The sequence below is a fragment of the Mus musculus genome, chromosome 5 (genome assembly GCF_000001635.26).
Source record: "Mus musculus strain C57BL/6J chromosome 5, GRCm38.p6 C57BL/6J".
Classification (NCBI taxonomy): domain Eukaryota; kingdom Metazoa; phylum Chordata; class Mammalia; order Rodentia; family Muridae; genus Mus; species Mus musculus.
In genome coordinates, this window is record NC_000071.6 from 120,608,609 (window position 1) to 120,635,030 (window position 26,422).

At 54.3% G+C, this 26,422-nt stretch overlaps 3 protein-coding genes across 5 annotated transcripts; 1 reads left to right on the top strand and 2 right to left on the bottom strand.

Annotated features, from left to right (window-relative positions):
• Positions 1 to 449: 449 nt before the first annotated feature.
• On the bottom strand, positions 450 to 3,981 carry Rita1 (RBPJ interacting and tubulin associated 1). 2 transcript variants are annotated; one of them, NM_133908.1, is made up of 4 exons: positions 3,666 to 3,981; positions 3,372 to 3,466; positions 2,770 to 3,121; positions 450 to 1,354 (listed from the first exon to the last, which is right to left on the bottom strand). In NM_133908.1, the coding sequence occupies exons 3-4, from the start codon at positions 3,036 to 3,038 to the stop codon at positions 862 to 864; spliced, it is 762 nt and encodes a 253-aa protein (NP_598669.1). In that variant the 5' UTR covers positions 3,039 to 3,121; positions 3,372 to 3,466; positions 3,666 to 3,981; the 3' UTR covers positions 450 to 861. The 2 variants fall into 2 exon arrangements, with proteins under 2 accessions (NP_598669.1, NP_083372.1); NM_029096.3 differs by lacking the exon at positions 3,372 to 3,466.
• Positions 3,982 to 4,473: 492 nt separating this feature from the next.
• Positions 4,474 to 19,984, top strand: Ddx54 (DEAD box helicase 54). 2 transcript variants are annotated; one of them, XR_878688.3, is made up of 20 exons: positions 4,474 to 4,698; positions 8,351 to 8,480; positions 9,532 to 9,602; positions 9,992 to 10,180; positions 10,268 to 10,317; positions 10,997 to 11,038; positions 11,156 to 11,251; positions 11,650 to 11,771; positions 11,864 to 11,925; positions 12,019 to 12,150; positions 13,007 to 13,213; positions 14,573 to 14,707; positions 14,964 to 15,200; positions 15,284 to 15,357; positions 15,930 to 16,121; positions 17,094 to 17,236; positions 17,318 to 17,431; positions 17,793 to 17,897; positions 18,226 to 18,341; positions 18,452 to 19,021. XR_878688.3 is itself a non-coding variant. In NM_028041.2 (20 exons), the coding sequence occupies exons 1-20, from the start codon at positions 4,528 to 4,530 to the stop codon at positions 18,682 to 18,684; spliced, it is 2,625 nt and encodes an 874-aa protein (NP_082317.1). In that variant the 5' UTR covers positions 4,522 to 4,527; the 3' UTR covers positions 18,685 to 19,984. The 2 variants fall into 2 exon arrangements, 1 of the variants encoding a protein (NP_082317.1); NM_028041.2 differs by having other exon boundaries at positions 4,522 to 4,698; positions 13,007 to 13,217; positions 18,452 to 19,984.
• Cfap73 (cilia and flagella associated protein 73) lies at positions 19,727 to 25,627 on the bottom strand. The gene is made up of 7 exons (NM_001195094.1): positions 25,572 to 25,627; positions 23,934 to 24,039; positions 23,082 to 23,186; positions 22,616 to 22,810; positions 21,400 to 21,621; positions 21,034 to 21,192; positions 19,727 to 19,804 (listed from the first exon to the last, which is right to left on the bottom strand). Exons 1-7 carry the CDS (start codon positions 25,625 to 25,627, stop codon positions 19,727 to 19,729), a joined length of 921 nt encoding a protein of 306 aa, NP_001182023.1.
• Positions 25,628 to 26,422: the final 795 nt, after the last annotated feature.

Sequence of the window (26,422 nt, forward strand, 5' to 3'; positions counted from 1 at the left end):
GGAAGGATGCAGGACCTTGGGTGAAGCTTGAGGCCCAGGGGCCCCTGCAGCCTGTGGGCAGTGCTGAGCACCCAGGGGTCTCTCTACTCGGCTCATCACTGAGCCCTGTTGTTTTGTTGGGCTGGGGGTTGCTGGTGACTGAATCCAGGTGCCATTCACATATGCTAGGCAAACACTCTACCACGAGCTATATCCCCGCTGCCCAACAAGACAATTGCTAGCCAAGGACTCTTACTATGTCCCGGGGTGGACAAGAACCACTCACAAACCCATGTGTGTAGAGTTGATGGACCGGGCGGGCAGACAGAGCCTTGAGGTCTTCAGACCTTAGCAGTCACTGACATTTCTGTCACATCTAATCACATCCTCTGATCACCTGCTGTCTAGTTTACCCCTATTGAGGTCGACTGAGACCTTTACTTAACGGGGAAAAAGTAACACACTACCGATTTTAGTGATCCAAATTCATTTAATACATGGAATAAATACATGAATACTAAAATAATGTCTTCCCATGTCCCACCCACTTGGGTCCACGCACAGCCCAGGACACTTCCTCAGAGCCTCCAGATCACTGTAAAAAACATACTCCTTTGCAGGGAGCTGGGTGGGGCTTGGCACCGATGCAGAAGGCGGCTGAGACACCGCTAGAGAGACAACATCTCAAGGACCCCAAACACCCTTCAGAGAAGGCTGGGGACATCCTGAGCTTGTGGGGACTAGGACAATATGGCCCATCCTCACCGTGGCACCCCGTGGAGGCGTTTCCAGCATCTGGAGGCCCTGGGGACCGTTGTCTCTATAGGACCCCACCCGAGCTTGAGTCCTGGCTTTGGGCCAAAAGCATCCCTGACGAGAATCTCACTTCCAAGGAGGCTTCGGCTTGGGAGGACAGGCCCCTCGCCGAGGGGGAGCTGGCCCCGAAACACGACCTGAGCATGCCTTGGAAGTGACCAGGGGACTCTGGACAGTCGCCCCTGATGTGTTAGGCCGGGGACTCCAAGGCCCATTGGTCTGGGGAGCACTGGAAGCTGGATGACCCGTGCTGGGGACAGTTAGGTGGGTGAGTGAATGGGACCGCCTCTGTCCCAGAGAGCAGGGAACACACAACCCATCCTGGGATGACATCTGGGAGCCTGCAGTCACTCTGGGCTCTGTCCTGGAGGGTCCAGCTGGGTGAATGGCTCGCAGAGGGGTCTCCCTGGGGCAAGGTGTGTGGCTGCCCCTAGGGGTGGCTGGTGGGGTCCAGAAAAGGGTCCGGAGCTTTGCAGCATCCCCCACGGCCATCCGAGACCCCTCCTTGCTAGTGCCAAACAGTGACTCATCGCAGTAGGATGGGGCATGGCCAATCAGCCTGAAAAAGGGAAGGGCACTGTGACCGGTGGTGGCGATGATCCTAAAGCCCTCTGCAACCTCACTTCCCACGATAAAGTAAGGCAGCAGAGCCTGCCTGGTACCCACAAATAAGCCTGACATTCTTTAATACAATGACAGGTATAGGTCCAAAGCAGCTCAGGGCTTCCCGCTCTCTTCTCCTGGAGACAAAAGGACAGATGACAGACCCCTTCCTGAATCTGCTCAGCTCCAGATTAATGGGAGTGATTAGGCCCATTAAGTGCCACATAAACAGAAGTAGCAGACACTGTCGCTTAGGGACAGCAAAAAGGCTCAGTGGGTAAGGGTGCTTGTGGCCAAGACTGGCGGCCTGCAGCCTGAGTTTGATCCTCCGCATGCACGTAGTAGAAGGAAAGAACTGACTCCAACAAGTTGTCCTTTGGCCTTTACCAGTGCACATCCCTCCCATCCCAAAACAACCAAATATAAATGTACTTTTCCAAAAAAGTCTATGTGAGCTCAGCAGAAATACATTATTTTTGCTTGAATAGTTCCCCTCCTCCCCAGAATCTCCTTTAATAAATTTTTATGGGGCTGGCGAGATGGCTCAGTGGGTAAGAGCACCAACTGCTCTTCCACAGGTCCTGAGTTCAAATCCCAGCAACCACATGGTGGCTCACAACCACCCGTAATGAGATCTGACACCCTCTTCTGGTGCTGTCTGAAGACAGTTACAGTGTACTTATGTACAATAATAAATAAATCTTTGGGCCGGAGCAACCAGGGCTGAGAGAGTGGGACGGACCAGAGAAAACAGGGTTGGTCCAAGTGAGCGGGGAAGACTGGAGCAAGCAGAGGTCCAGGTCCTAAATTCAATTCCCAACAACCACATGAAGGCTCACAACCATCTGTACAGCTACAGTGTACTCATATACATAAAATAAATCTAAAAAAAAAAAAAAAAAAAAAAAGAACCAAGGCGCTTGGCCATGGCCACACAACAGGTCCCTAACAAGCTGTTCCAGGAGACCTGACGGCTACTCTGGTGGTCAGTTTCAATTGCCAACTTGGCAAGATCTGGGATCATCAGGAAGGAGAGTGGCAGAGAGCAATCAGCTATGTCAGGCTGGCCCGCTGCCATACCTACGATAGACCTTCCCCTTAGTACTAGTGTTTTACCTGCACATGCCTGGGGTGTCAGAAGCGGGGGATGGGGGTCAGATACCCTGGGACTGAATAAAAGCAAGAGAGTGTGCTGAGCATGCAATGTGACCAACCATCTCCACCCCACACTGCTGTGACTTCTTATAACCAAGGAGAGCAACTCAAACCCTTTCTTGCCCAAGTTCCTTCTGCCAAGAGTATTTTATCACGGCAACCAGGAAAGGGACCAAGACAGCCACCCTTAAAACAGGAGTGCACCCCCCACCTTACCTGTATTTGTTTTTCTTCCTTGGTGTGAGGTTTGGGGTGCTGCCCCTGGAAGAGGGGGACTCACAGTCTCTCTTGGCCAGAGAGCCCTTCGGTGGTCCTGGGCCCACTCCTCTGGATCGGTTACAATTCTGCACCCAGGGTGGGTCAAAGTCTGGTTGGGCAGGTCTGGTTCTTGCTGGGCTGCCAAACAGGGTCTCATCCACATAGGATGCCCTGGCCTTGACCCTGTAGCTGGTGGGACTGCGGTGCTGAAGGTGGAGGGCTTTCATTCCGCTGCTGGGCCGGTGCCACCGGGGTCTTCACGTTGCCCAGTGGGTGTGGTGTGCCTGACAGACTCAGCCTCCAGGGCTCCCTGTAATAGGGGTCGGAATGAGCAATCAGCTTTTCCAAGTAAGAGCAGCAGCTTGGAATAACAAGCCCAAGGGCAAAAAGGGCTTTTTCTTGCTGAGGGAAAGCGACTGGTTTTTCTCAAAGGACTACTGTTGTTCAGTGGACACCTTGGAAGTGCTTCACTTTCTTGCCCGTCCCCGACACCCAATTTCAGTAGTCCAAGGTGGCCTGAAACTCACTATATTAAACTTTATTATATAGCCAAGAATGACCTTTAACTCCGGATCCTCCCGCTTCTACTTCCCACGGAGAACTGCACGATCGCCTGGCGTCTGAGGTGCATGGGTCAGGCTAAAGCAGGCACTGTCTTTTTAGTTGTGAAGACGGGAGAAAATGCCGTCAGCAAATATTTAATGAATAAGTAAATACACAATTACACCCTACAGTGTATGCTCAACAAATATAGTACGACTGCGGGCGTGCAGGGGAATGGCACCAACCAGACAAACTAATTAGGGTGGAAGAGGGAAAGGGGCTCCCAAGCTACTGTCGCCCCCCATTCCTACCTTGTGCAAAGCGCTTTGCAAACGTGGTGCGTTCCAGTCCTCGCCAACCAGTCTCATACGAAATGCATTTTCCCCGAGTCCAGCTCAGGCTCCCAACAGCAGAGTAGCAACGCACCGGCCAGCTTACAGAGCTGAAAGCGCAGGCGTCACGGGATCTCCATGCCTGGTGCTTTTTCTCCTGGAGCCTCCGGCCAGAAAGCTCTGTCTCCGCCACATTTAAAGCCTCATAGCACAGAATCAGCAAGGGCGCCACAGCGACACGCGCCCACCCGCATCCCTTGCTGGGCAACCGGTGCGACGCCCCACCCCTGCGCACTGGTACGTCCCTATACCCCGCCCTCGCGCTGATGGTACGTTCCACAGGCCACACCCCCAGCCTCATCTGTACATCCATTAGGCCCCGCCCCTTGGTAGGGTCAACCTTGCGTGGTTGGTACATTCCTCGAGTTTGTCCACACGTTCAGTTGTTATGTCCCTCAGGTCCTGCTCTCTTTACAGTTACCACATCTCTCACAGCTTGGCATTCGCGCAGTTAGTAGGTCCCTTAAGCATCTATCACGGTTCAGTTGACACATTCCGCCCCCACCAGTTGGTATGTCCCTCAGGCCTCGCCTCTGCCCGGCTGGTACACCACTTAGGCCCCGCCCCCGTTCTGTTGGTTCCTCCTTCTGGCTTCGCCCATTGATAAAGCCATGTTGACGCTCCGCCCCTGCGAAGTTGGTTGGTTTCCTCAGGCCCGGCCCCGCCCTACGGGTGAAACCTGGATTCTCGACGCCGCTCTTGCGTCTCACAGGCTCCGCCCCCGCGCAGTCGACGCGTCCCTTAGGCCCCGCCCTCTTCCGGGTCTAAGAGCCCGGCCCGCATGGCTGCTGGCAGACGTGTGGGACCTGGCCCGCCGTCGCGTCCCACCATGGCGCCGTGGAAGAAGAAGAGGCTGCGGAAACGCCGAACTGGGGCTTCCCAAGGCCGCGACAGCGACTCGGATGACGGCGAGTTCGAGATCCAGGCGGAGGATGACGCCCGGGCGAGGAAGGTAAGAGCGCGAGGGGGCTCCCTGTTCGGGCTCTCGGCCTGCGCCCTTCCGCTTGTCCGTCTCACTAATCGCGGTCCCTCATTGGGTCCCTTCGCGTGGGGGACGGGCTCGAGTTTACGCAGCCAATAGAAAGTGCAAGTGCGGAAGGTCCGCCTGAGTTTGGGGCGGTCTTAGATGAGAAAATTAAAGGGAAGGCCGGACCACTCTTCTGAGAAGCCGGTTTTAAACTAAACTAGTATTTACGGACTTATGTCGTGCTCTAGCTATGCCAGGCTCACCAGCAATGTCAGGGAGGACAGCAGGATTGGAACTGGGGATGGTCCGGTTCCAGTTGTATTCATCTTGGGGGATAGGTGTGATCACCAAGTGGGGCACAAAAGCCTATCGTTCATGACGCCCATCGTCTTGTGCATAGCGGGTATATCTGGTTCTCCATTTCTCCTTCCCAGCTCAGTCAATGAGCTGCACTCGTTAAGTGGTCAGTAAATGTGCAGAGACAGCTAGAGGCAATGAGAACGCTGGTGTTCATTGGCAAATACAAGAAGGCTGCTCCCGTGGTTCAGACCAAGGGTTTTGCTGAGGCCCAGTCCGGCACAGGCTGGCTGTAGTAAGACGTAATAAACTTTACAAGTCAAAACCCAGCCTGTGGGCTCTGAATGTAGCTTTGTTGATAGAGCGCTTGCCTGGCGTGTGCAGAGCCCTGGGTTTGAAGGCCATCACCAGGTAAAAGCAGGTATTGTGGCACACACCTGTAATCTTAGCTCCCAGGGTAGGAGTGGTGGCGGCAGGAGGATCAGGAGTCCAAGGCCACCCTGAGCTGGTAAGAGCGCCACCACCAATTCTTAATATTTTGCTGTACAAAAAAACCCAAAGGCTCCTCCAACCCGGGAAACACATGCTTATTAAAGGGCTTGTCGCACACCTGATGTAAATATGAACGGGAGAGCAGCCAAGTTCACACTGTACCATTACCCTCCACCAAAAATAAATAAATAAAGATGAAAAAAAGCAAGCCGGGCAGTGGTGGCACACGCTTTTAATCCCAGCACTCGGGAGGCAGAGGCAGGTGGATTTCTGAGTTCGAGGCCAGCCTGGTCTACAGAGTGAGTTCCAGGATAGCCAGGGCTATACAGAGAAACCCTGTCTCGAAAAACAAACAAACAAATAAACAAACAAAAAACAAAAACTAAAAAAACAAAAAGAAAAAACCCAACATCTTTGTGCGGTGCAATGAAACCAGAATATTACATTGGGTGCAGAGTCTGTTGACTTAGGATCAGTGGGGAAAGCCTTTTTCTTTCTTTTCTTTTCTTTTCTTTCTTTTTTTTTTTTTTTGTTTTTTGTTTTTTGTTTTTTGTTTTTTCGAGACAGAGTTTCTCTGTATAGTTCTAGCTGTCCTGGAACTCACTTTGTAGACCAGGCTGGCTTCGAACTCAGAAATCCGCCTGCCTCTGCCTTCCAAGTGCTGGGATTAAAGGCGTGCACCACCATGCCCAGCTGGGACAGCCTTTTTCATTCCCCACCCCCAACACACACACCTTTAGTTTGGGCAGGGTTAGAGACCAAACCTAGGGCCCTGTCTGTGCTAGGCATGTCTGTGTCTTTCAAGTAATCTTGGCCTAATTTATCTTCAAACAAAAATTCACCTGCCTTTACCTCCCAAGTGCTGGGATTAAAGGCGTGCGCCACCACACTGCCCTGCTTTTTTTGTATATCTTTATTTAGTCATTGTGTTTTGATGTGAGACAGGGTCTTGCTGTGTAGCCCTGGCAGGTCTGGAACTCACAGAGATCCTCCTGCCTTTGCCTCCGGAGTGCTGGTTACTGTCATATTGAGGTGACTGTCATAGCCCATCATGTTAAAGCACCAGGTAGGGTCTTGTGTAGCTCTAAGTAGCCTTGGACTCAGGAGGAGACAGGGATGGGTTTGATCTCTTGATCCTCCTACTTCTCTGGTGCTGGGATGACTGATGCGTGCCACCATGTTCCTTCCTAAGACCCACAAGAAGTTATACAATCACCTCTCTCATTAGAATCTAAAAGGTACCTGATGAGTGTCATCAAAAGGAGTCTAGTGAAGGAACTGGCTCTGGGGCCACCCACCTGCCATTTCAGCTCTCAGAAGGTAGACGCAAGAGGGTTGGGGGTTCAGAGGACCAGCCTGGGCACAGGAAACCCTGTCTGGAAAAGACCAAAAACGAAACAGAAAAGTTATACAAAGACACATAAAACATGTTTTGTTTTGTTTTTAAAGATTTATTTGTTTTATGGATGTGAGGACACTGTAGCTGTATAGATGGTTGTGAGCCACCATGTGGTTGTTGGGAATTGAATTTTAGGACCTCTGCTCACTCCAGTCAACCCTGCTCACTCTGGTTGGCCCCGCTTGCTCCAGTCAACTCCACTGGCTCAGTCCCTGTTCGCTCCGGCCCAAAGATTTATTTATTTATTATATATAAGTACACTGTAGCTGTCTTCAGACAGCGCCAGAAGAGGGCTCCAGATCTCATTACAGGTGGTTGTGAGCCACCAGGTGGTTGCTAGGATTTGAACTTGGGACCTTTGGAAGAGCAGTCAGTGTTACTTGCTGAGCCATCTCGCCTGCCCTGAAACATGTTATTTTTAAGCCAGAAAACAGATTGAGAAGTCAGAGAGTTGGCCCAGGAGGTAGAAACACCTGCCTGTTAAACCCGGTGACCTGATTTGATCCCTAGAACTTGCCTTACAAAGCTGGATATAAAAGCAGATCCGGACTCAGTTCACCCAGTTCCAAGGGATCCACTGCCCTCTTGTGGTCTCCTTGGGTACTACACACACATGCTGCCTATAATATCTGCAGGCAAGACATCTGTACATTTAAAAAGATGGATATCACCGTATCTGCAACCCCAACTTCCCTAGGGTGGAGATGGAAAGTAGAGACAGGAGAATTTCTGAGAAGCTCACAGGCCAACCATCCTGGAGTGCACCAATGGCAGAAATGATGGACCCCACTTAACCAGGGTGGAGAGATAGAGCTGAGTCTTAAAAGTTGGCTATGGCCACAGGACACTCGGGCCTCCACCCACACTGTGGCTTCCACGCACGTGTGCATGCACACTGCAGTAGTGATGCATTTTTAAAGGACAGCATGGAAGCGTGGAAGATAGCAGCACTGTGTTTGGTGAGCACTCTATTGAAGGAAATGGCCTGTGTCTGTGTTGGTCAGCATAGTAGCCACCAAACACGGCATCTTAAATATCTGTGTTCTGTTTACACCACCAGATCCCTGGTATTTAGCTACAGAACCTGGGTTCATCTTATATTTATAGCTACATGGCGGTAGGCTTAGCATCTCTTCTCAGATGGATGAAATAATGAACTAATTTCAAAATGAAAATGAGAAAGGAATAGAAATACGCCAGATACAGGTCTGTGATTCCAGCTGCATAAGAGACTGAGGCGGAGGATTACAGGTTCAGGGCCAACCTGGGCTACGTGTGGACTTCAGGAAGCCCAGCTTCAAGCCCCAGAGCCTCTCTGTAGAACTAACCTGCGCCTCTGCCCCAGCCTGGTCCAAGGGGAGCTCATCAGAGTTGCCGAACTTCCAGGCCTCCCACCCTTGTGGTCCACCAGAGCTGGAGTGAGACCATCTCTCTGTTCCTTCCCGACAGCTGGGCCCTGGCAGAGCCTTGCCCTCATTTCCTACCTCAGAGTGCGTATCAGATGTGGAGCCCGACACTCGGGAGATGGTGCGAGCCCAGAACAAGAAAAAGAAGAAGTCTGGAGGCTTCCAGTCCATGGGTGGGTAAACAGGCTGGGTAGCCAGGGCCACGGGGGTGGAGGGGGTCTCATTGTGCTGTCTCCGCTTAGCCACTGATGTCTACCTTAGGCCTGGCAGTGTGGTAGGTGCCAAGTCGCCTGGGGCAGTACAGACAGTCTTCTAAGGCAGGCCTGGAAAGGGGTCAGCCCTGCAGGCACAGGAGGTGGCAGAGGGCAGCTGTGGATGATGCAGTGGTGTCAGGACGCTTGTGTGGGAAGTGCAGCTCAAGTGTTCTGCTCTTGACTGACCAGTAGCTGCCATGGCAAGAACGGAGACACCCACTGAATGCCTTTTAATAGCAGTACAAAGGAGCTAGATATGGTGGTGTGTGCCAAGGCTACATCATAAAACCCTGTCTCACAACAAAACAAAAAATACCTGCAGCCCATGGGACAGACAGAAGCTTATCTACAATATATAAAGAGTTCTTACAAATCAATAGGAAAAGGACAAAAGCCCTGGGAGAATGGAGTAAAGAAACCGAGTAGACTCACAGAAGTGATGTAGATGGCTGTTTAGATCAAGAGCACAGTGCTAGCTCTTGATAATGAGGGGATCAAGCAGAAAAGGACATGGGGCCATGGCAGAGATGAAAGATTGACCAGGCAACAGGTAAAACTGTTTATTGGTCTTTGGGCCTTGTGTTGGCTCCCAGCTCCTCGGTCCAGGTCTGTTTGATCCCCAAGGGCCACTCCTACCCACACTGGCCCCCATTTCCCAACACCCATCCCTATCACACCTGTTAGAGTGGCCCAAGCCTGTGATCCCAGCACTCCCCTGGGCAGAGGCAGAGACCATAAGTTCAAGGCCAGTGTTGAACACATAAGCAAGGCCCTTTTCTTAGACTGAAAAATTGACATGAGCAAATTCTAGCAGTGGTCAGGCAGGGCATCCCTGCCTCAGTTGAGTGTCTTCTACTCTTTTAGTTTTCTGCTTTCTGTTTCTCTCTGTGTGTTGGCGGACAGCGTAGTCCTTTGTCCTGTAATGCCTGGTGGCTGCTGTGGGCCCTGACTACTCCCTTGTCTTTTCCAGGCCTGAGTTACCCTGTGTTCAAGGGGATCATGAAAAAGGGCTACAAGGTGCCGACGCCCATCCAGAGGAAGGTAAGGAGCTAGATACCAGCCATGAACAAGTGGCTGCATGACAGCTCTTTCTGGACCCAGCTGTCACCTTGCTTGTCACCTTGTGTGACTGAAGCTCCACATGGCTTAGCCATTTCATGGGGGGGTGGGGGGAGCAGAGCTGGGGTTTGACTGTGGCTCTCTGCCTCTTGCCATGCGGAGCCTGCCCAGGTAGCACACAAGCACCCCATGATCACCCAGCACGCTGGCTGCATGGGAGACAAGGTGGAGACCCAACTTGGGAGGCAGAGCCTCCTAGCACAAGGAGTCAAGGATGCTTACTGGAGGTGTGCTGACAGGCCTGTGGCTTACCTGTGCCTCAGCCATGCAGGGGCCAGAGCTGACAGTGCCTCCATCGTTATGTCTGACAGACCATCCCCGTGATCTTGGATGGCAAGGATGTGGTGGCCATGGCCCGGACAGGCAGTGGCAAGACGGCCTGCTTCCTCCTCCCGATGTTTGAGCGGCTGAAGGCACGCAGTGCACAGACGGGGGCTCGAGCCCTCATCCTCTCACCCACCCGGGAGCTGGCCCTGCAGACCATGAAGTTCACTAAAGAGGTATGCACGCGGAACTGGGCCTGGTGGGAAGGCTGAGGCGGCTGGCCCTCACCTGCCTTTGATCCCTCTGTCTCCCTCTCTCCACAGCTAGGCAAGTTCACCGGCCTCAAGACTGCCTTGATCCTGGGTGGAGACAAGTAAGGATTCCTTACCCGGAATCCCAGCTTCCCTCAGCAGCCACGCCCCTGTGCCTGAGGGTTCCCTTTGTGGGCCACAGCTGCTAGTCAGTAACAGCAGCTTCTCTGTGTGTTCAGACAAGCTGGCCAGGGGTTCGCGTGGTGGAAGCTGGGACAGGGCAGAGGGACCCGTCGGCTTGCAGTGTTGGGTCAGGGAGTTTGATGAGGCTTTCGTTGTATAGGATATGCCTTTCTCTGGGTGCTGAGGCTGCGGTTAGTCTGCCCTGCTTCTCTGTTCTGGCTTCTACTAGGGGCTGTAGTATGTGATTGTCAGACAGCTGAGCCTTCCCAAGCTATGTGGAGCCAGGATCCCCACTTCTACAGCTGCACCAGGGACTCATGAGAACAGACACTTAGCCCTAGGGGAATTAGGGTTCTAGGTGAAGCTGGTAATTCCAAGCTGAGTCACTAGGTGGCGCTGTGCGTTGGCGGCACTTTGCTGGTGAGGAGTCTAAGGTTCTCCCTTGTTTCTCAGCGGGGGCAGGGCCTTGACCAGGTGTCTCACAGTAAGCATTTCTCACTTCCATACCTATAGTGTGTGCTCCATGGCGAACTGTGGGGTTGCTTGGCTGTGGGGGAGGGCAGGGGAGGGACAGATTCAAAAGCACTGTTTCTCAGGCAGCCCTTGCTTTTCCCCTAGAATGGAAGACCAGTTTGCAGCCCTGCACGAGAACCCTGACATGTGAGTTTGTTGATGGGGGTGATGCTCTGGGGCCCCTTCCCAGAGAGTGGCGTGGAAGGTGTCGTGGGCTGTGGTGGTCCTGGGCCGGGAGTGACCTGGCCTGTGTATTGCTTCCAGAATCATTGCCACCCCTGGGCGTCTGGTGCATGTGGCTGTGGAGATGAACTTGAAGCTGCAGAGTGTGGAGTATGTGGTGTTCGATGAAGCAGACAGGTGAGGCCACGGGTATACCCCACCCCCAACCCCGAGCAACAGTCAAGGTTGTCCCCAGCGCTCAGGAAGCAAAGAAGAGGGAGGTCACAGGAGACTAGGTCTGCCCAGGAGATGTGAATGTATGTTTGAGTAGTCCCATCCCTGGGCATCTGCTCATCATCATTGTAAGTTTATGACTTAGTGCTGAAAAGAACGTTACATCCCATGCTGACTGTGGGCAGTAGAGAGGGCTCACTGAGGATGCGTGAGGCTGCGTTCATTCCCCTACAGCGGAGAAACAGACACAGGAAGATTCACAGTGCCACGTGGCCGGGGTTCTGAAGTGAGGGGAGCCAGGGTTCCAAGCTCTTTAGGGTAGGAGCCTACCATTGAGCCTCCCTGCCCGCCATTCCCTGCAGGCTCTTTGAAATGGGCTTTGCTGAGCAGCTACAGGAGATCATAGGCCGCCTTCCTGGGGGCCACCAGACGGTGCTGTTCTCAGCTACACTGCCCAAGCTGCTGGTGGAATTTGCACGGGCAGGTGAGCCAGTGAGTGGGGCGTGGTGCTGGACTCGGGGTGGGGGTGGGGTCTGCCCCTTCATGACCCCTGCAATCCCCCCCGCACCCCAACAGGCCTCACAGAGCCCGTGCTCATCCGCCTGGACGTAGACTCCAAGCTCAATGAGCAGCTCAAGGTGAGGTGGTGTTGGGCTCCTTCCTCAGGCTAGTGCCGGGGCAGAGTCGGCCAGTCCATGACCAGGAGTCCACATCCCTCCCTCTGCCCGCAGACCTCCTTCCTCCTTGTGCGCGAAGACACCAAGGCTGCTGTGCTCCTCTACCTGCTGCAGAATGTCGTTCGGCCCCAGGACCAGACTGTGGTGTTTGTAGCCACAAAGCACCATGCGGAGTACCTCACAGAGGTGAGCTGGGGCTCTGGGGGATGGAGAAACCATGGGCTCTCAAACCAGCTTCATCCAGCACCCAGAGTTGCACTTCCAAGGGAGGCCACCAGAGGGCAGCAATAGCGCGCCCATGAGCCTGGGTGGGGCTTTTCCCACACGCTGACATCAGAAGACACTGGTGAACTGTCAATGCCGTTGTGAGGGTGCAGACCCTGTCAGCACACCCAAGTTGGTTTTGGCCTGTCTTGCTTTCTGTTCCAGTCATCTGCAGTAACTCCTAGTGGACCTGGATTTTTGGGGGGGTGAATTTCCAGTTTGTGCCATGCCTGACACCTAAGTATAAAGCTAGCGTGTTAGCAGGGTGGCGTGCCCTTGGCCTTCTCTGTACATTCACACCTGTGTGACCCGCAGTTAGATGCTTGCATCTGGAGAGTGCCAGCAGCCTGGAAGGCTGGGGGAGGGGCTGCCTAGCCACTGTCTCGCCCCAGTAGGCACACCTGGGCACTGTTGAGGGCACGGGTGCCTGAGTCTCATTTACCCGGCATGTTAACGGCGCCTTCCTCCCCCGAGCGTCGGAGACTAAAATAGTAACTTGGAGAGAGCGGTTGGTGTTCACAGGCTTCCTGTGTCTCAGGCTCGTTCCTCAATGGTACATTAACCACGTAGTCCTGTGAGGCACAGAGAGACTGAGTAATTGGCCCATGGTCACACAGGATCCAGCAGCCTTGCAGAGCTAGGAAGTTAGGTAGGAGCTGCTTTGATGCTGACGCAGGGAGCAGTGTTCAGACCCAGAGTGCCCGAGCCTGGGCCCAGCCTCCAGCCCTTGCTCCTTCCTGCAAGCTTCCCCCACCCTCACCGCCTTTCCTCTGCACAGTTGCTGATGGGCCAGGGTGTGAGTTGCGCCCACATCTATAGTGCCTTGGACCAGACGGCCCGCAAGATCAACTTGGCCAAGTTCACACACAACAAATGTTCCACCCTCATCGTGACTGACCTGGCCGCCCGGGGCCTGGACATCCCACTGCTGGACAACGTCATCAACTACAGCTTCCCTGCCAAGGGCAAGCTCTTCCTGCACCGAGTGGGTGAGGCGCCTAGCTGCACTGGGGGCCTTGGGGGCGGGCGGGGGGAGGGGTGCTGTACCGTGCTGGCAGCTGGGAATTTGGGGAAACTGAGGCCTTAAGTAATGTCCCTTGGGTGGGTTCTGACAGGCAGCCTCAGCTCCCAGAGCTTCCTTTCTTTCGGTGTTGGGAACAGAGCCCATGGTGTCGCTCAGGCTGGGAAAACTGCCACAGACCAAGTCGTGTGCTGTGTTCATGAATGCAGGCAGATTAAAGTGTGCATGGGAGAGAGGCCGGGCATGGGGCTTCTTAGAGTTGTTCTCTGTGTGACTGAGTGGTTGAATTCATACGCACATCTGCCGGGCAGAGGAGGGGCAGCCACTGGGCGTTGGTGTCCTGATACTTCACTGTAAGGCCCGCAGGAGCCCCTGACCATGAGACCCAGTTCCTGACCTGGCTGGTGGCTGCCTGCTGTCTCCAAGTCTCTATTGCTCTCTGAACAGCTGGCTCTCCCATCTGGGGAGTTTCCAGAGCTACTCGGGGGAATTCCTCAGGTGCCACATGACAGGCCACTCCCTCTGAAACCTGCAAATGAGGGGAGGCATGGGAAAAAGCTGGGCGTGGCAGGGCTTGTTTGTGGTCAGAGCACTTAGGATGCTGAAGCAGGAGGATCAGGAGTTTGAGGCCAGCCAAGGCTATATAGAGTAAGCCTAGCTGAAGTGTGATACCTGCCATTCACTCCAGACCCTGCTGGAGGCCTGTTGGGTTGTTCCCTACCAGCTGCTGCTGTTCAAGGCTCTAGCATGTACATGTGTTTTCATTTACTGTGACGTCCTTCTTCATGGGTGGCACATCTTCAGTAAAGGGCCCCAGTGGTGACTATTTTTACATGATGCACTATACCATCTTTGTTGTTGCTAATTCAGTCTACAGTGTTAAGTGGAAAGTTCCACTGGGAATATGTAAATGAGCAGGCCTGGCTGTGTGCCAGTAAAACTTTATTGTTCAAGCAAGTGGTGGGCCAGGTGGAGCTTCCCCCGTCCTGGCTCTGTGACTCCCTGGTGGTCATCGGCTTGTTGACCCGTCAGCCCTCTGACCCAACACCTTTCAGGAGTTCTGGCCCAAACCTTTTTTGCTGAGAATTTGCAGTCTTAATTAACCCTTGGGGGGAAAAATATTCCCAAATTGGCAGTGCCCAGGACTTTTGAGTCCGGGTCACAAGAGGTACTTGTCCTGCTTTTGATCACTCTACCAACCAGTACCCACCCCTGACCACCTACCCTGTAGGTGGGGGCAGCAGTTCAGGAAAGGCCCTGGCCTAGCTCTAGCCCTCAGGGAGTTGGGGTCCCTTGGCTGAAACTCAACTTTCCCCGCTACAGGCCGTGTGGCCCGAGCAGGCCGAAGTGGCACAGCCTATTCTTTGGTGGCCCCAGACGAGGTCCCCTACCTGCTTGACCTACACCTGTTCCTGGGCCGCTCTGTCACCCTGGCCCGTCCTTGTGAGGAGCCTTCAGGTGAGGCCAGGCTGGACTGGGCTTGGGTCCCCATGGACCATGGAGATCATGAGCAGGCTGGGGTGCAGTGGTCTGACCACAGGAGATGTCTGCTGGGTCTGACCGTACGGCCTGGGGTGCTGGGGCTACCCTTGGGCTATTGTTGCCAGAGTGGGGGGTCTGGTTGCATATAATACTCTAGCCTGTATCTGTTGCCCTGGAGTCTGTAGGCCATGAGGGATAGACTGTAGGCTGACTCCTCAGTGTGCCCTGTCAGTGGCAGATGCGGTTGGCAGGGACGGAGTGCTGGGTCGCGTGCCCCAGAGTGTAGTGGATGATGAGGACAGCAGCCTGCAGACTGCCATGGGGGCATCCCTGGATCTTCAGGGCCTGCACCGCGTGGCCAACAACGCTCAGCAGCAGTATGTGCGCTCACGGCCAGCGCCCTCGCCTGAGTCCATCAAGAGAGCCAAGGAGCTGGACCTGGCAGAGCTGGGCTTGCACCCACTCTTCAGTAAGCTGGGCAGGGTGGAGGAGGTGAGGGTGGGCTGGCCCTTCCAAACCCATCCTGGCCTTACACACTTCCTGCCCCTGCAGGCTCATGCTTTGAGGAGGGAGAGCTCCAACGCCTGAGGCTGGTGGACAGCATCAAGAACTATCGCACGCGCACAGTGAGTGGACTCAGAGCCACTCGGGAAGGGGGTGGAAGGGGATGGACGTTCTTGTGAGCACGAAGCTTCCTCACATATGATGGTCCTCTTGTCCACTCATAGGCCCCTTACCCCTTGATCTGAAGCACTCCTGTGACCCACGGCAGGCCACCACTCAAAGGTGGATTGAATCCCCTGTGGGATGTGGTGTGTTCTCTGCCATCCATCCCCACCCAGCCTTGAGTCTCCCTTACCTGTTCATTCCTCCCGAGAAGCCATGGGCAGGCATGGAGAGCCCAAACATGTGGCCAGTGGCAAAGAGAGTGTGCCACGGGTAAACTAGTAACCACGGATAAACTAGTATCCAAGCCCAGTGCCCTCAGTATGAGGTCTGGGTTCTGGCTTTTCCTGGCTGTGTGGCCTTGGCAATATACCCACTTTCTCTGGGACTAGCTCTAATTGTGTGTAGCTGATATCTAGGGTCCCACCTCCCACAGTGAAGACTTGAGGAGCACGCATACAGGTCGCAGCTGGCTTAGGGTAGGGCTGGGGATTGGTGGGTATTAGTTGATAAACGTGGCATCCTTTTACAGACCATCTTTGAGATCAATGCCTCCAGCAAGGACCCAAGCAGCCAAATGATGCGTGCCAAGCGGCAGAGGGACCGGAAAGCTGTTGCCAGTTTCCAGCAGCGGCGCCAGGAAAGGCAGGAAGGCCCAGCTGACCCAGCCCCCCAGAGGGAGCTGCCTCAGGAGGAGGAGGAGGAGATGGTTGAGACTGTAGAGGTGCGGGCTGCAGGGGCAGCTGGTGCTGGGGACACACAGCTGGGTCCCAGAAGCCCACGGGACAGGCAGTGGTGCAGCCCCATCTCCCCATGCAGTCTGTGAAAGTGGGGTACCTTCTCAGTCTGCATGAGGGGGAGGGGTATGGAGACGAAGGCAGGAGGACAGCCACAAGTTCAAAGCCAGCTGAAGCTACAGAGTGGTTGTCTGGGATAACCAAAGCGCTGTCTCAGCAGTTAGGAGTCCATGCCCCACCAGCTGTCCCGGCTTACGCCTTTGATACCAGCACTTGGGCAGCACAGGCTTTTGCATCTCTGAAAATTCAGGGCCAGCCTGTTGACAGCAAGTCTCCATACTGAGACGCTCTGCTGTGACAGGGGATTGGCGTTCAGTTCCCAGCATCACATTAGGTGATCACAACTGCCTGTAACTCCAGTTCAGGGATCCAGCACCCCTGTGTAGGTACATACACACACACACACACACACACACACACACACACAGAGAGAGAGAGAGAGAGAGAGAGAGAGAGAGAATATTAAAATCTTAAGAAAAAAGACAGAACCCCTTTCCCAGATGTCGTGGCCTGGGCTGTGGCAAAGCGGCTCAGCCTGAGGTCCTGTGGGAGACGCGCCCCTTGGGGCTGGAGGGTGGTATTCCACCAGCATGGCAGTGGCTTCTCCTATCAGTGAGGCGGGGAGAGTCATAGTCTGAAGGCCCAGCCACAAAACTCTGGGTACATCCTATTTGAACAAAAGGAGCCAGCCCCAGGTGTGGTCAGGGCTGGGACTGGGGCCTGGTGGCATATTGCCAACATCAGCCCTGCCCCTCCTGCCTGCGCTGCAGGGGTCACTGCATGCAGGTGAGGACATGGGGAAGATACCTTCTGGCAGAGGAAAGGGGGAGTCCTGGCCCCTTGGTCCTAGTGGGCCAGGTTCATGACCACAAGGGTGACACTGGGCCTCTGCTTGCCAGGGTGTCTTCACAGAAGTCGTGGGCCAGAAACGGCCAAGGCCGGGACCCAGCCAAGGAGCCAAGAGGCGGAGGATGGAGACCCGTCAGCGAGACCAGGAGTTTTATGTCCCCTACCGGCCCAAGGATTTCGACAGTGAGCGGGGGTGAGTGTGAGCTTAGGACCCAGCTTCGGGTGGACAGAGGCTCTGGGCGCCATTAATCACATCTCCCACTTGACCCTGCAGGCTGAGTGTCAGTGGGGCTGGAGGGGCCTTTGAGCAGCAGGTGGCTGGTGCAGTCCTGGACCTGATGGGGGATGAAGCACAGAACATGAGCCGGGGGCAGCAGCAGCTCAAGTGGTGAGTGACCATTCCCTGTGCCACCAGGCGTGGCCTTCTGTGTCCCCCTTTGACTGCTCAGAGCAAGATGGCGACTCCGTCCCTGGAAGCTGGCCTTTCTCGGTAGCCTCTTACCTGCTATGCCCACAAGGACTCTGATGATGTTCCCCCGACACACACAGGGCTCGAATGTGTTGTGGGGATCGAGCTCCGAGTCTCCAACTCCCGTGCTCCTTTTGAGACTTGGGCTGTCCAGGGAAGGTGAAGGAACTGAGTGTCCAGTGCAGACCTGGTGTGACTGGCTGTTTTCCTTTAATCCTCTACTGACTATATAAGTGAGGCGACAGGATCCTCAAAGTAGAACCTCCCATCTCACTTTCAGGGACCGGAAGAAGAAGCGGTTTGTGGGGCAGTCAGGCCAAGAAGACAAGAAAAAGATCAAGACAGAGAGCGGCCGGTTTATCAGCAGCTCTTACAAGCGGGATCTGTATCCTGAGAGGCTGGGATGCAGAGGGGCAGGGCCAGGCGGCTACCTGCTGCTGCTCCTATAGGCGTGGCCATGTCTGGGGGCGGGGCCGGGCGTTCAGCTGCTGCTCCTATAGGAGGGGCCAGGTCTAGGGGCGGGGCCGGGTGTCATGCTGCTGTCCCTATAGGAGGGGCTGCGCCTGGGGGCGGGGGCGGGTGTCTTGCTGCTGCTCCTATAGGAGGGGGCGCTGCGCCTGCGATGGGACCCAGTGGTTTCCTCAGCATCCCCGTAATAAGGGGCCTTTCTCCAACTTGGGTGCTACTTGCTACTTCCTTAACGAGGCTTTCAGCTACCAGAAGTGGAAGCAGAAGCAGAAAATTGATGACCGGGACTCCGAGGAAGAAGGGCCATCCAACCAGCGAGGCCCTGGGCCCCGCAGAGGTGGAAAGCGAGGTCGTAGTCAAGGTGGGCAGGGCAGGTGGTATGGTGTGAACAGGAAGAAAGCCAGGCATGGTGAGGCACAGGGATGAGCACGGGCCCAAGGCTGAGCTCCCCCCAAATCCCTGTGTTGACAGGCACATCCCAGCCCCGAGCTTCCAGTGTACCCGCAGGCCGCATGCGCTCGGAACTCAAGACCAAGGAGCAAATCCTCAAGCAGCGCCGGCAAGCTCAGAAGCAGCGCTTCCTGCAGCGAGGGGGCCTGAAGCAGCTTTCAGCACGCAACCGACGCCGAGCCCAGGAGCTGCGCCAGGGCGCCTTTGGCCGGGGTGCTCCCTCCAGGAAGGGCAAGATGAGGAAAAGGATGTGAGGAGCCAGACGCAGCCCTGGGGCTTCCTGGTAGCCCCGGGTGTGGACGTCAGGGACTATGTCCATGTGCTGTTGGAAGATCCTTCCACAGGCGCTGCTCTGTGAGGAGTAGTGCCATATGGCCACAGAGCAACAGCTGCTTTTGACTGGGACATTGGGTGACCTCTGAAAGGATGCATAGGAGTCTAGCTATGCAAAGCAGGCAGACCCAAGTCCTGACCCTGCAAGTCACAGCGGCTTCTGGTTCCACACCTTCAGGATTCAGAGATCAGGGCCGTGTGGATGCCTCTGACCCAGCATTGAGTTTTAATGTAATAAACTTTACTGCCTCTAGTAGACCAGGAGTGTGGCTTCCTCAGGATGTTTTTGGAAGGTGTCTCAGCTGTTGTTGAGGCTGAGAGCAGGTGGCCATGCCTGCGTGTCCCTCCTGGTCACTGAGATGAGGAAAATGAGTCACCCAAGGCAGCTCAGGACTGCTGCGGGGCAGAGAAAGGCTGTGGTGGCATTGCCCTTCTTCACATGGAAGAGAGAAAGCAGCCTGCGCCAACCCTCGTGTCTTCATTCTGCTGGTGGCTTTTTCCACCTCTTGCTTGAGGTCCTGGGTGTGTGTGTGTGAAGCATCCTCCAGTAGCCAGACCCCAGTGCAGGTCAGGCACACATTGGGGACTACCCCGTTGGGCCCGAAGAGCAGATGGTACCAATAATCCCCTGCCGCTCAGATCCACTGTACATAGCAAGTGCACATCCTGGAGTGCACTGGGCTCCATCTGAGCTTGTCCAATGCCCCCCCCCCCAGCCAGCTGGGAGAGGCCTGTCCCCAAGCCTGTTGTGGTGGATGGAGTGACCAGCCCAGCTGTCAACCCCATTGTCTACTTAACTGAGTTCATACTGAATGTCCCGTGGAAGGCTCACAATGGCGTGAGGCGTCACCGCTCTGTCTTGCCCAGGAGAAAGGATAGTCAGAGAGCGGTTACGTTGAGCCTGCACACCAAGAAATGTGGGACTTGGTCCCTCAGGTCCCCTTCACCGTTCGCCAGGCCGGATTAGGAAGCAGTAGCTGTAGGCTGAGCCAGGGCAAGTTTGGCCAGTGTGGCTGAGATGTTCATGATAAACCGCTTCACCTGGGGGCAGAGATGACATGGCCAGAGTACATCCTCTCCCCACCCCCACAGAGGCAGGCCCAGGGCAGGGGTGGGGCTGGAACCCTGACTGGAGAGGCACTGATAGTGTCTAGCCCAGCCTCCTAAAAGTATCCTTTGTTCTGTTTATTGATAAAAGTACAACTCAAACTTGGCCTCTAACTCAAGGTATTCCTCCTGCCTCAGTTTCCTAAGTGTTGAAAATGATAGTATATAACACAGATTTTTTTTTTTTCTTTTAGACTGTATAGGGTCCCTATATAGTCCTGGCTGTCCTGGAAGTCGCTCTGTAAACCAGGCTGGCCTCAAACCTAAGAGTTCCGCCTGGTTCTGCCTCCTGAATGCTGGGGTTAAAGGCGGGTACACTGCCTTGCCCAGCCACTGAAGGAATCTAAACCAGACACTTGGCATCTTTCCAGCTGGCTCCCTGCCAGCCTGGTGTCCCACCCATGTCAGGTCGTGTCTCCCTTGGATCAGGCTTGGCTTGTTGGCTTGTAACCTCATCGACATAGCATCTTTTCGTTTTGTGCTAATTGCTCAAGTATAGGAAATGAACGGACACCTATAGCCCCACCACCAGGAGCCAGAATACAGCACATGTACAGCAGCCTGTGGGAGCCTCTTCATGTCCATCACCTGGGTAAACACTGAGACCATAACACAAAGAAGGGAAAAAACCAGAATAGCCATCCCTTGCCATGGCAGCGACAGGGAGGATGGTGACAGTTCTCTGTTCTGGCCAGCCTGACAATGATTCTTGGCCTTGAGAGGGGGGCAGGAGAGACCCAGCACCCTCCTGATTCTCCCTCACAGGAGCAACAGGAGGGATAGAGAAGAGGGACTAACTCAGCTAGTCACAGTGCACAGCCCCCCTGTAATCCCACATCTACATAGCAAGTCTGGGGTACGCCTGGGTTACATGAGATCCTGCCAAAGACTGCATGGTTCACATGACCCCTGAGACCCCCCTGGATTTGGCATATCTTACCCCAAGGATCAGCGCAACTCATGATCAAACACCGGCCTCCGTTAATCTAACCAACACTGCATGAGACACACTTGCCACCTGGTGGCTACAGTCCTGGGAGCTGAGTGTGGTTTTCTGGCTGCATAGTAGGGCACTACCTGTAAGGGCCCTTACGCTGTAGGTGTCTCAACAGTGGGCTTTCCCAAAAGGAGTGTTGAGCAGTGAGCGATGGAGAGCCCCTCACCTCCTCCAGCTGCCCCTCCACGTCCCTCACATCCAGGGTTTGCCTCCGACCCTGTTGCAGGCGAACAAGATGATACAGGTTGAGCACAGCCATCCTAGCACGTCCCAGGAGCAGCGTCTTTTCCGATGCTGAGTTCAGAATTTCAGTCCACTTAGATTCCTGCGGAACGCACGCCCAGATCGCAATTGAATTGGGGACCCGGTCCTAGGGTCGGGGAGGCCCTATATCTGCCTAACAGGTGCACCCAGGTGTTCTGCTGAGCGTTAACACAAGCACTGTCTCTGGTGCCTAGGCGAAGTATTTGCCTCAACCCCTACCCCACCCCACCCCTACTAGCAGAGTGGGTGGGCCCCCGGGGACGCGCACCCACTGCTGTCTGTGCTCGCGCGCCGCCTCCAACTGCTCCACCAGTTGCGTCCGTTGCTGGTTCAGATTCAGCATCTCATCCTGCTTCTCACTCTGCAAACTAAGCAGCTGCGCACGGGTCGACTCCATCTCCACCAGTCGTTTTTGTTCCTCCAGCTTCAGTGCTGCCTTTGTGCTTACCAGGGTCTCGAAGCGCGCCACCAGGTCAGAAACCTCCTCAAACTGAAGAGAGGAACTCACATGGCCTGCAATCCTCCTCCCCTGCCCACCTGGCTTGCCAACACACCCTGGGGGGGCTGTCCTCAGTCCAGGTGTGCCATGGGACATCTCAGGCCCTGAAATGACCTTCCCTGTTCATGTCCTTCCACACTCCATGATCAAACCTAGCTAATTAAGCTGGCTAGACACCACTTTGTTGCTGACTGGGAGAACTTGGTGGCTGATGCCTGGAATGCCAGCACTTGGGGAGGCTGAGGCAGGAGAGTTGCCTCAAGCTCAAGACCAGCCTCCACCACAGATCAAGTACCTGGTTAGCCTGGGCTACAGAATGGGACTCTGTCTCAACGACCCCCTCCCACACCCCATCCCCCTGTGGAGCTGAGCATGGTGGCAGTGGTGGTGCATGCCTTTAATCCCGGCACTTCAGGAGGCAGAGGCAGGCGGATCTGAGTTCAAGGCCAGCCAGGGTTATACAGAGAAAAACTGTTTCGGACAAAAACAAAACAACTAAAACCAAACCAAACCAAACCACCCCCACCCCCAACCTACCAAGAGTTGAAGGTTGGCCCTGGCTATGTAAGGAGTACAAGACCAGCCTGGGCTATATTCTCACGTCTCAAAAATCAAATCAAATCAATCAAACCTGTCTCAATAAACCAACACACATACATTTCTCCCCCAAAATCTAACCTTCTACAAATAATAAAATTTATATTATTGTCTGTCCTCATGCTGTCGCCGTCACCCCCCCAACACACACACACAGGCACACAAGCACACACGCACACCTGCTTAACATGACCTTGAGTACTAGTGAACTTCCTGCAACTTTTTTTTTTGACATGTAAAATAAGGTCTACAATAACAGGATCCATTTGACCTGATTTAGGTGATGCCTTGAGAACCAAGCAGGTCCCTAGTATTCGGTGAGTGCTGTCTCTTGTCTACTGTCAGAGTTTGGGAAAACAGCGGTTCCCAGGCCCTCAGCCCTGCTCACCACAGGCCGCTTTTCCAGGGCTCGCTTCAGTATTCGCGCGCAGGGCTCCAGACGCTGCACTTTCCGCTGCAGCCGCGCGCGTTGCAGCCGCAGCTCCTTCAGCTGTGTACGCAGCCGCCTCAACTCGGCGTCCAGGTTGCCCGTTATCTTCCGCTCCTCTATGGCTTTCCGCGCTGCACGCCGGGCCTCAACTTCCTGGGAAGGACCGGTCGGGGGCGATCAGGGGAAGCCTCAGAACCCTGGGGCTTGCAGTGCTATTCAGCCTTCACTAAACCACGTTTGCACTTCTAAGCCACCGGAGCTGGGATTCAAGGTCCTTGCACCTCCTCAGTCCTCTGACAACCCGATCTGTACACCATCACCACCCTCCCGTATCATCACCCACGTGGCTTTCCTAGTTGGAGCTACTCTAGAGTAGCAAACAGGACCCTCAGCAACCTGTCTCCGGCCCTTAGCCTCCACTGACCTTCAGGAATTTGTCATAGGAGATGACGGAGCCCTGTAGCTCCTGTCCTTTCTGCTCCAGCTCTCTCCAGCGCTGGTTCACGGACTCTATCGTGCTGCGGTATTCCTTGGAGTGGGATGCAGTTAGAGGTGTGTGTCTGTTCACCTAATACTCCTAGCTGCAGTTGCTCTCTTGCTTACACACAACCCCTTCCTGTGCCCCCCCCCGCCCGAATGCTAGTGGACCCGTTTATTCCCCGCCCCCCTCAACCTTTTTCCCTCTAGATACTCCATGTTCCAGCTACCTGACTCCCTGAGCTTTTAAAAATAAATATTTTTATGTTTTAAATTGTGTGTATTTCTGGGAGGGATGTGTGCATGTGAGTGTAGTACCCTTAGAGGCCAGAAGAGGGCACTGCCCCCTCTGAGCTGGAGTTGCAGTGTGTTGGCAGCCACCTGGTATGGGTGCAGGAACCTGAACTGGAACCCTCTGTAAGAGTCAGTGCTGTTAACTGCTAAGCCCTATGACTCTCTGAGCTTTGTCCTTGAACGGAGTCTTCTTCCAGGAAGCCTTGCCTGTCTAGAGGTTCCCCACCCCCACCCCCAGAGTCTGACAGCCCCAGTGCCTTCCCGCCCAGCAACCTCCACCCCAGCACCTATTTTCCTCTCTAGACTGTGAAACGCTGGAGGTCATTGGCCAGTAGGTGCTCAATGCACACACACGCGTTTGTACCGAGCATTCGCACACCATCTTCCTTTGACAGATAAGGGCATCAGAGCTCAGTGTAGACCCACCCTAGACTGTATAACCCACATTGGGCACCACCAGTGTGTGTGTCTGAAGAACCTTCAGATTTTAGCAACTGAGGCTCACCTTCTTCTGGGCCTGCAAACCCAGGTCCGCAACTGCTAACTCTTCCTTCTTCTCCAATATAAGCTGCAAGACCGAACTGTCATCCCCAGTCTGCTCCAGTGGCTTCCTGGAGGGACCCAAAGGGGAGGAGTTAACAAGAAGAGGGGGCAGACTCCCTGGGGAGGGTGTGTGTGTGTGTGACTGAGATGGCCTCACTCACAACCTACAGAGTCAGTTTGCTTTTGTTTTAAATGGTCTCATGTAGGCCAGGCTGGCCTTGAATTCTTGGTCTTGAAGCCTCTACCTCTTGAGTGTTAGGATGACAAGCATGGGGCTGGCACTCTGGATTTTTAATTTGTTCACAAGTTTGCTGTGTTCCTGTTCTGTCCAGGCAATGTCCTTGTCACAGAGGGTGTGACCATCAAGACAGACAGACAGACAGAAGCCCGTGTTCCTGGGAGCTGTACTCCCCTGAGGACCACAGACAGCTAAGATGGACACTAATAGCAAGCACTACCCGGTCACAGTGAACCCTGGGATATAAGAGTCAATATGACAGGACTGGAGAGATGGCTCAGCAGGTAAGAGCACTGACTGCTCTTCCACAGGTCCTGAGTTCAAATCCCAGCAATCACATGGTGGCTCACAATCATCTGTAATGGGATCCAAAGTCCTCTTCTGGTGTGCATCTGAAGACAGTGACAGTGTACTCATATAAATAAAATAAATAAACCTTAAAAAAGTCAGTAGACTAGAGGACTATTTTCAACATGGAGTCAGAAAGTCTGTCTGGTTGAAAGACAGACTGTGGCAGGCCACGGGGAAAGAAAACATTGGTCATAACCCAAAACGCTGGCCGTGACCCTGGCCAGAGATGAGAAACATGGGCAAGTTTTGAGCTTGGGGACAGTGAGTGCTCATGATGGGGGGCTTAGGATGCTCCGGCAAGGATGTCATTCTCATCCAGGTAGATATAATGGGGAGGTAAGAATGGACCCACTTGGTACAGCCGTCAGCCAACAGAACAGGGTAGGATAAGAGAGGGGTGACAGGGACCTCAGCAGCTGCAAGGATGTCCCTCTGAGGGATGTCTGTAGGATGACCACCCAAACTGGGAGCGTTTCTTCGTGGGGAGTGCTCCAAGAGAGACTGGCTGTGGGAGCCCAGCTCTCCCGGGGGTTGGTGAGATGGGAGGGAGTCAAAGAGAGTCTGACATCTCATTCAACAAGGCTCACCCAGCCCCTCATCAGAACAGTCAACGCGCCCCCGCCCCCACCCCTGCCCCAACTTGACAGATACAGGTCTCAGGGTCTGCAGGCAATACACCACAGAGCTGACATCCTTAAAATGCAGCTTCTCTGCTGGCCAGCAGCTCACAGGAAAATATTCCTTCCCACTCTGGTTCAAGGAGTTCATCTCTGAGATACTGGCCAAGGCTGGAGGCAGGAGCATGCTAGTCATCACGGAAGCTTAGAGGCTGGGCTCTAACCTGCTCACAGAGACCTTGGAGGGGAGACCTATCTGAGTTACGCATTCTCTTAGGGTTCTTGCACCCAAACTGCCCAAAGGAACGGGGCTGCAGGGACCCTAGAAGAAGGGATGGCCTCTCTGCTCGCTCTCCCTCCATCTTCCCCATTCACCCTCTCTTGGACCACTCACGGTTGCACTTTCTCGCTGAAGACCAGGCGGAAATACTCCTCCCAGGTCACTGCCATTGTTGCACAGGTGTCTCCAGCCACCTTAGCACAAGCCGAGGGACTGTCCTGTCTGGAACTCCCAGAAGCCCAAGGCCGAGCAAGCCGTGGTTGCCTGGGCAGCCAACAGTACACATTCTGTTGCCAGGCAGCAGCTTAGGACACACTCCTGACAGGGACAGACAGCAGCCAGAAAGGGAAGCTATCCTCTAATCTAAATTTGGAGGCTGTGGACAGGACGTGGGTCCTGGGGTCAATATTTTCTTTCCCGGGGGCAGGGGGAAGGAAAGCTGGGTCTAGCCATGCCTCTTCTCAGCTGGGTACAGTTTGGCATCATCATGCAACAGTTGGCTCCTTCATCCACACGGGAGATTAGGAGGAGCTGGATCGGGTCTCAGGGCTACAGCTCTCTCCTGTCACTGGGAGACTGAAGCTGGCGAATCTCTATGAGTTCCAGGACAGCTGGGGCTACACCAAAAAAGCCCTATCTTGGAAACAGCAGCAACACATTTATTCCATTTATTTACTGCATGTGGACATGTGTGCATCTGTGTATATATGTGTGTGTATGTATACTGTGCCCCCCCAAAGGGTAATTATTGAGTGCCTACTGTTTGCCCAGCCCTATGTACTACTGTCAGTCATTCTGAGGATGACTGCTGAGGAAGGGCTCTATTCCTTTGAGCTCCTGGCCCATGCAGATGATGGGGCTACCCATGTAGGTGATGCGGAGGTACCCATGCCAGTGATGGGGTTATGTCTCATGGAGCCTCAGCCTGGTTTGGAAAAAGCACTGCTCTGAAGAAGTACCCTGGG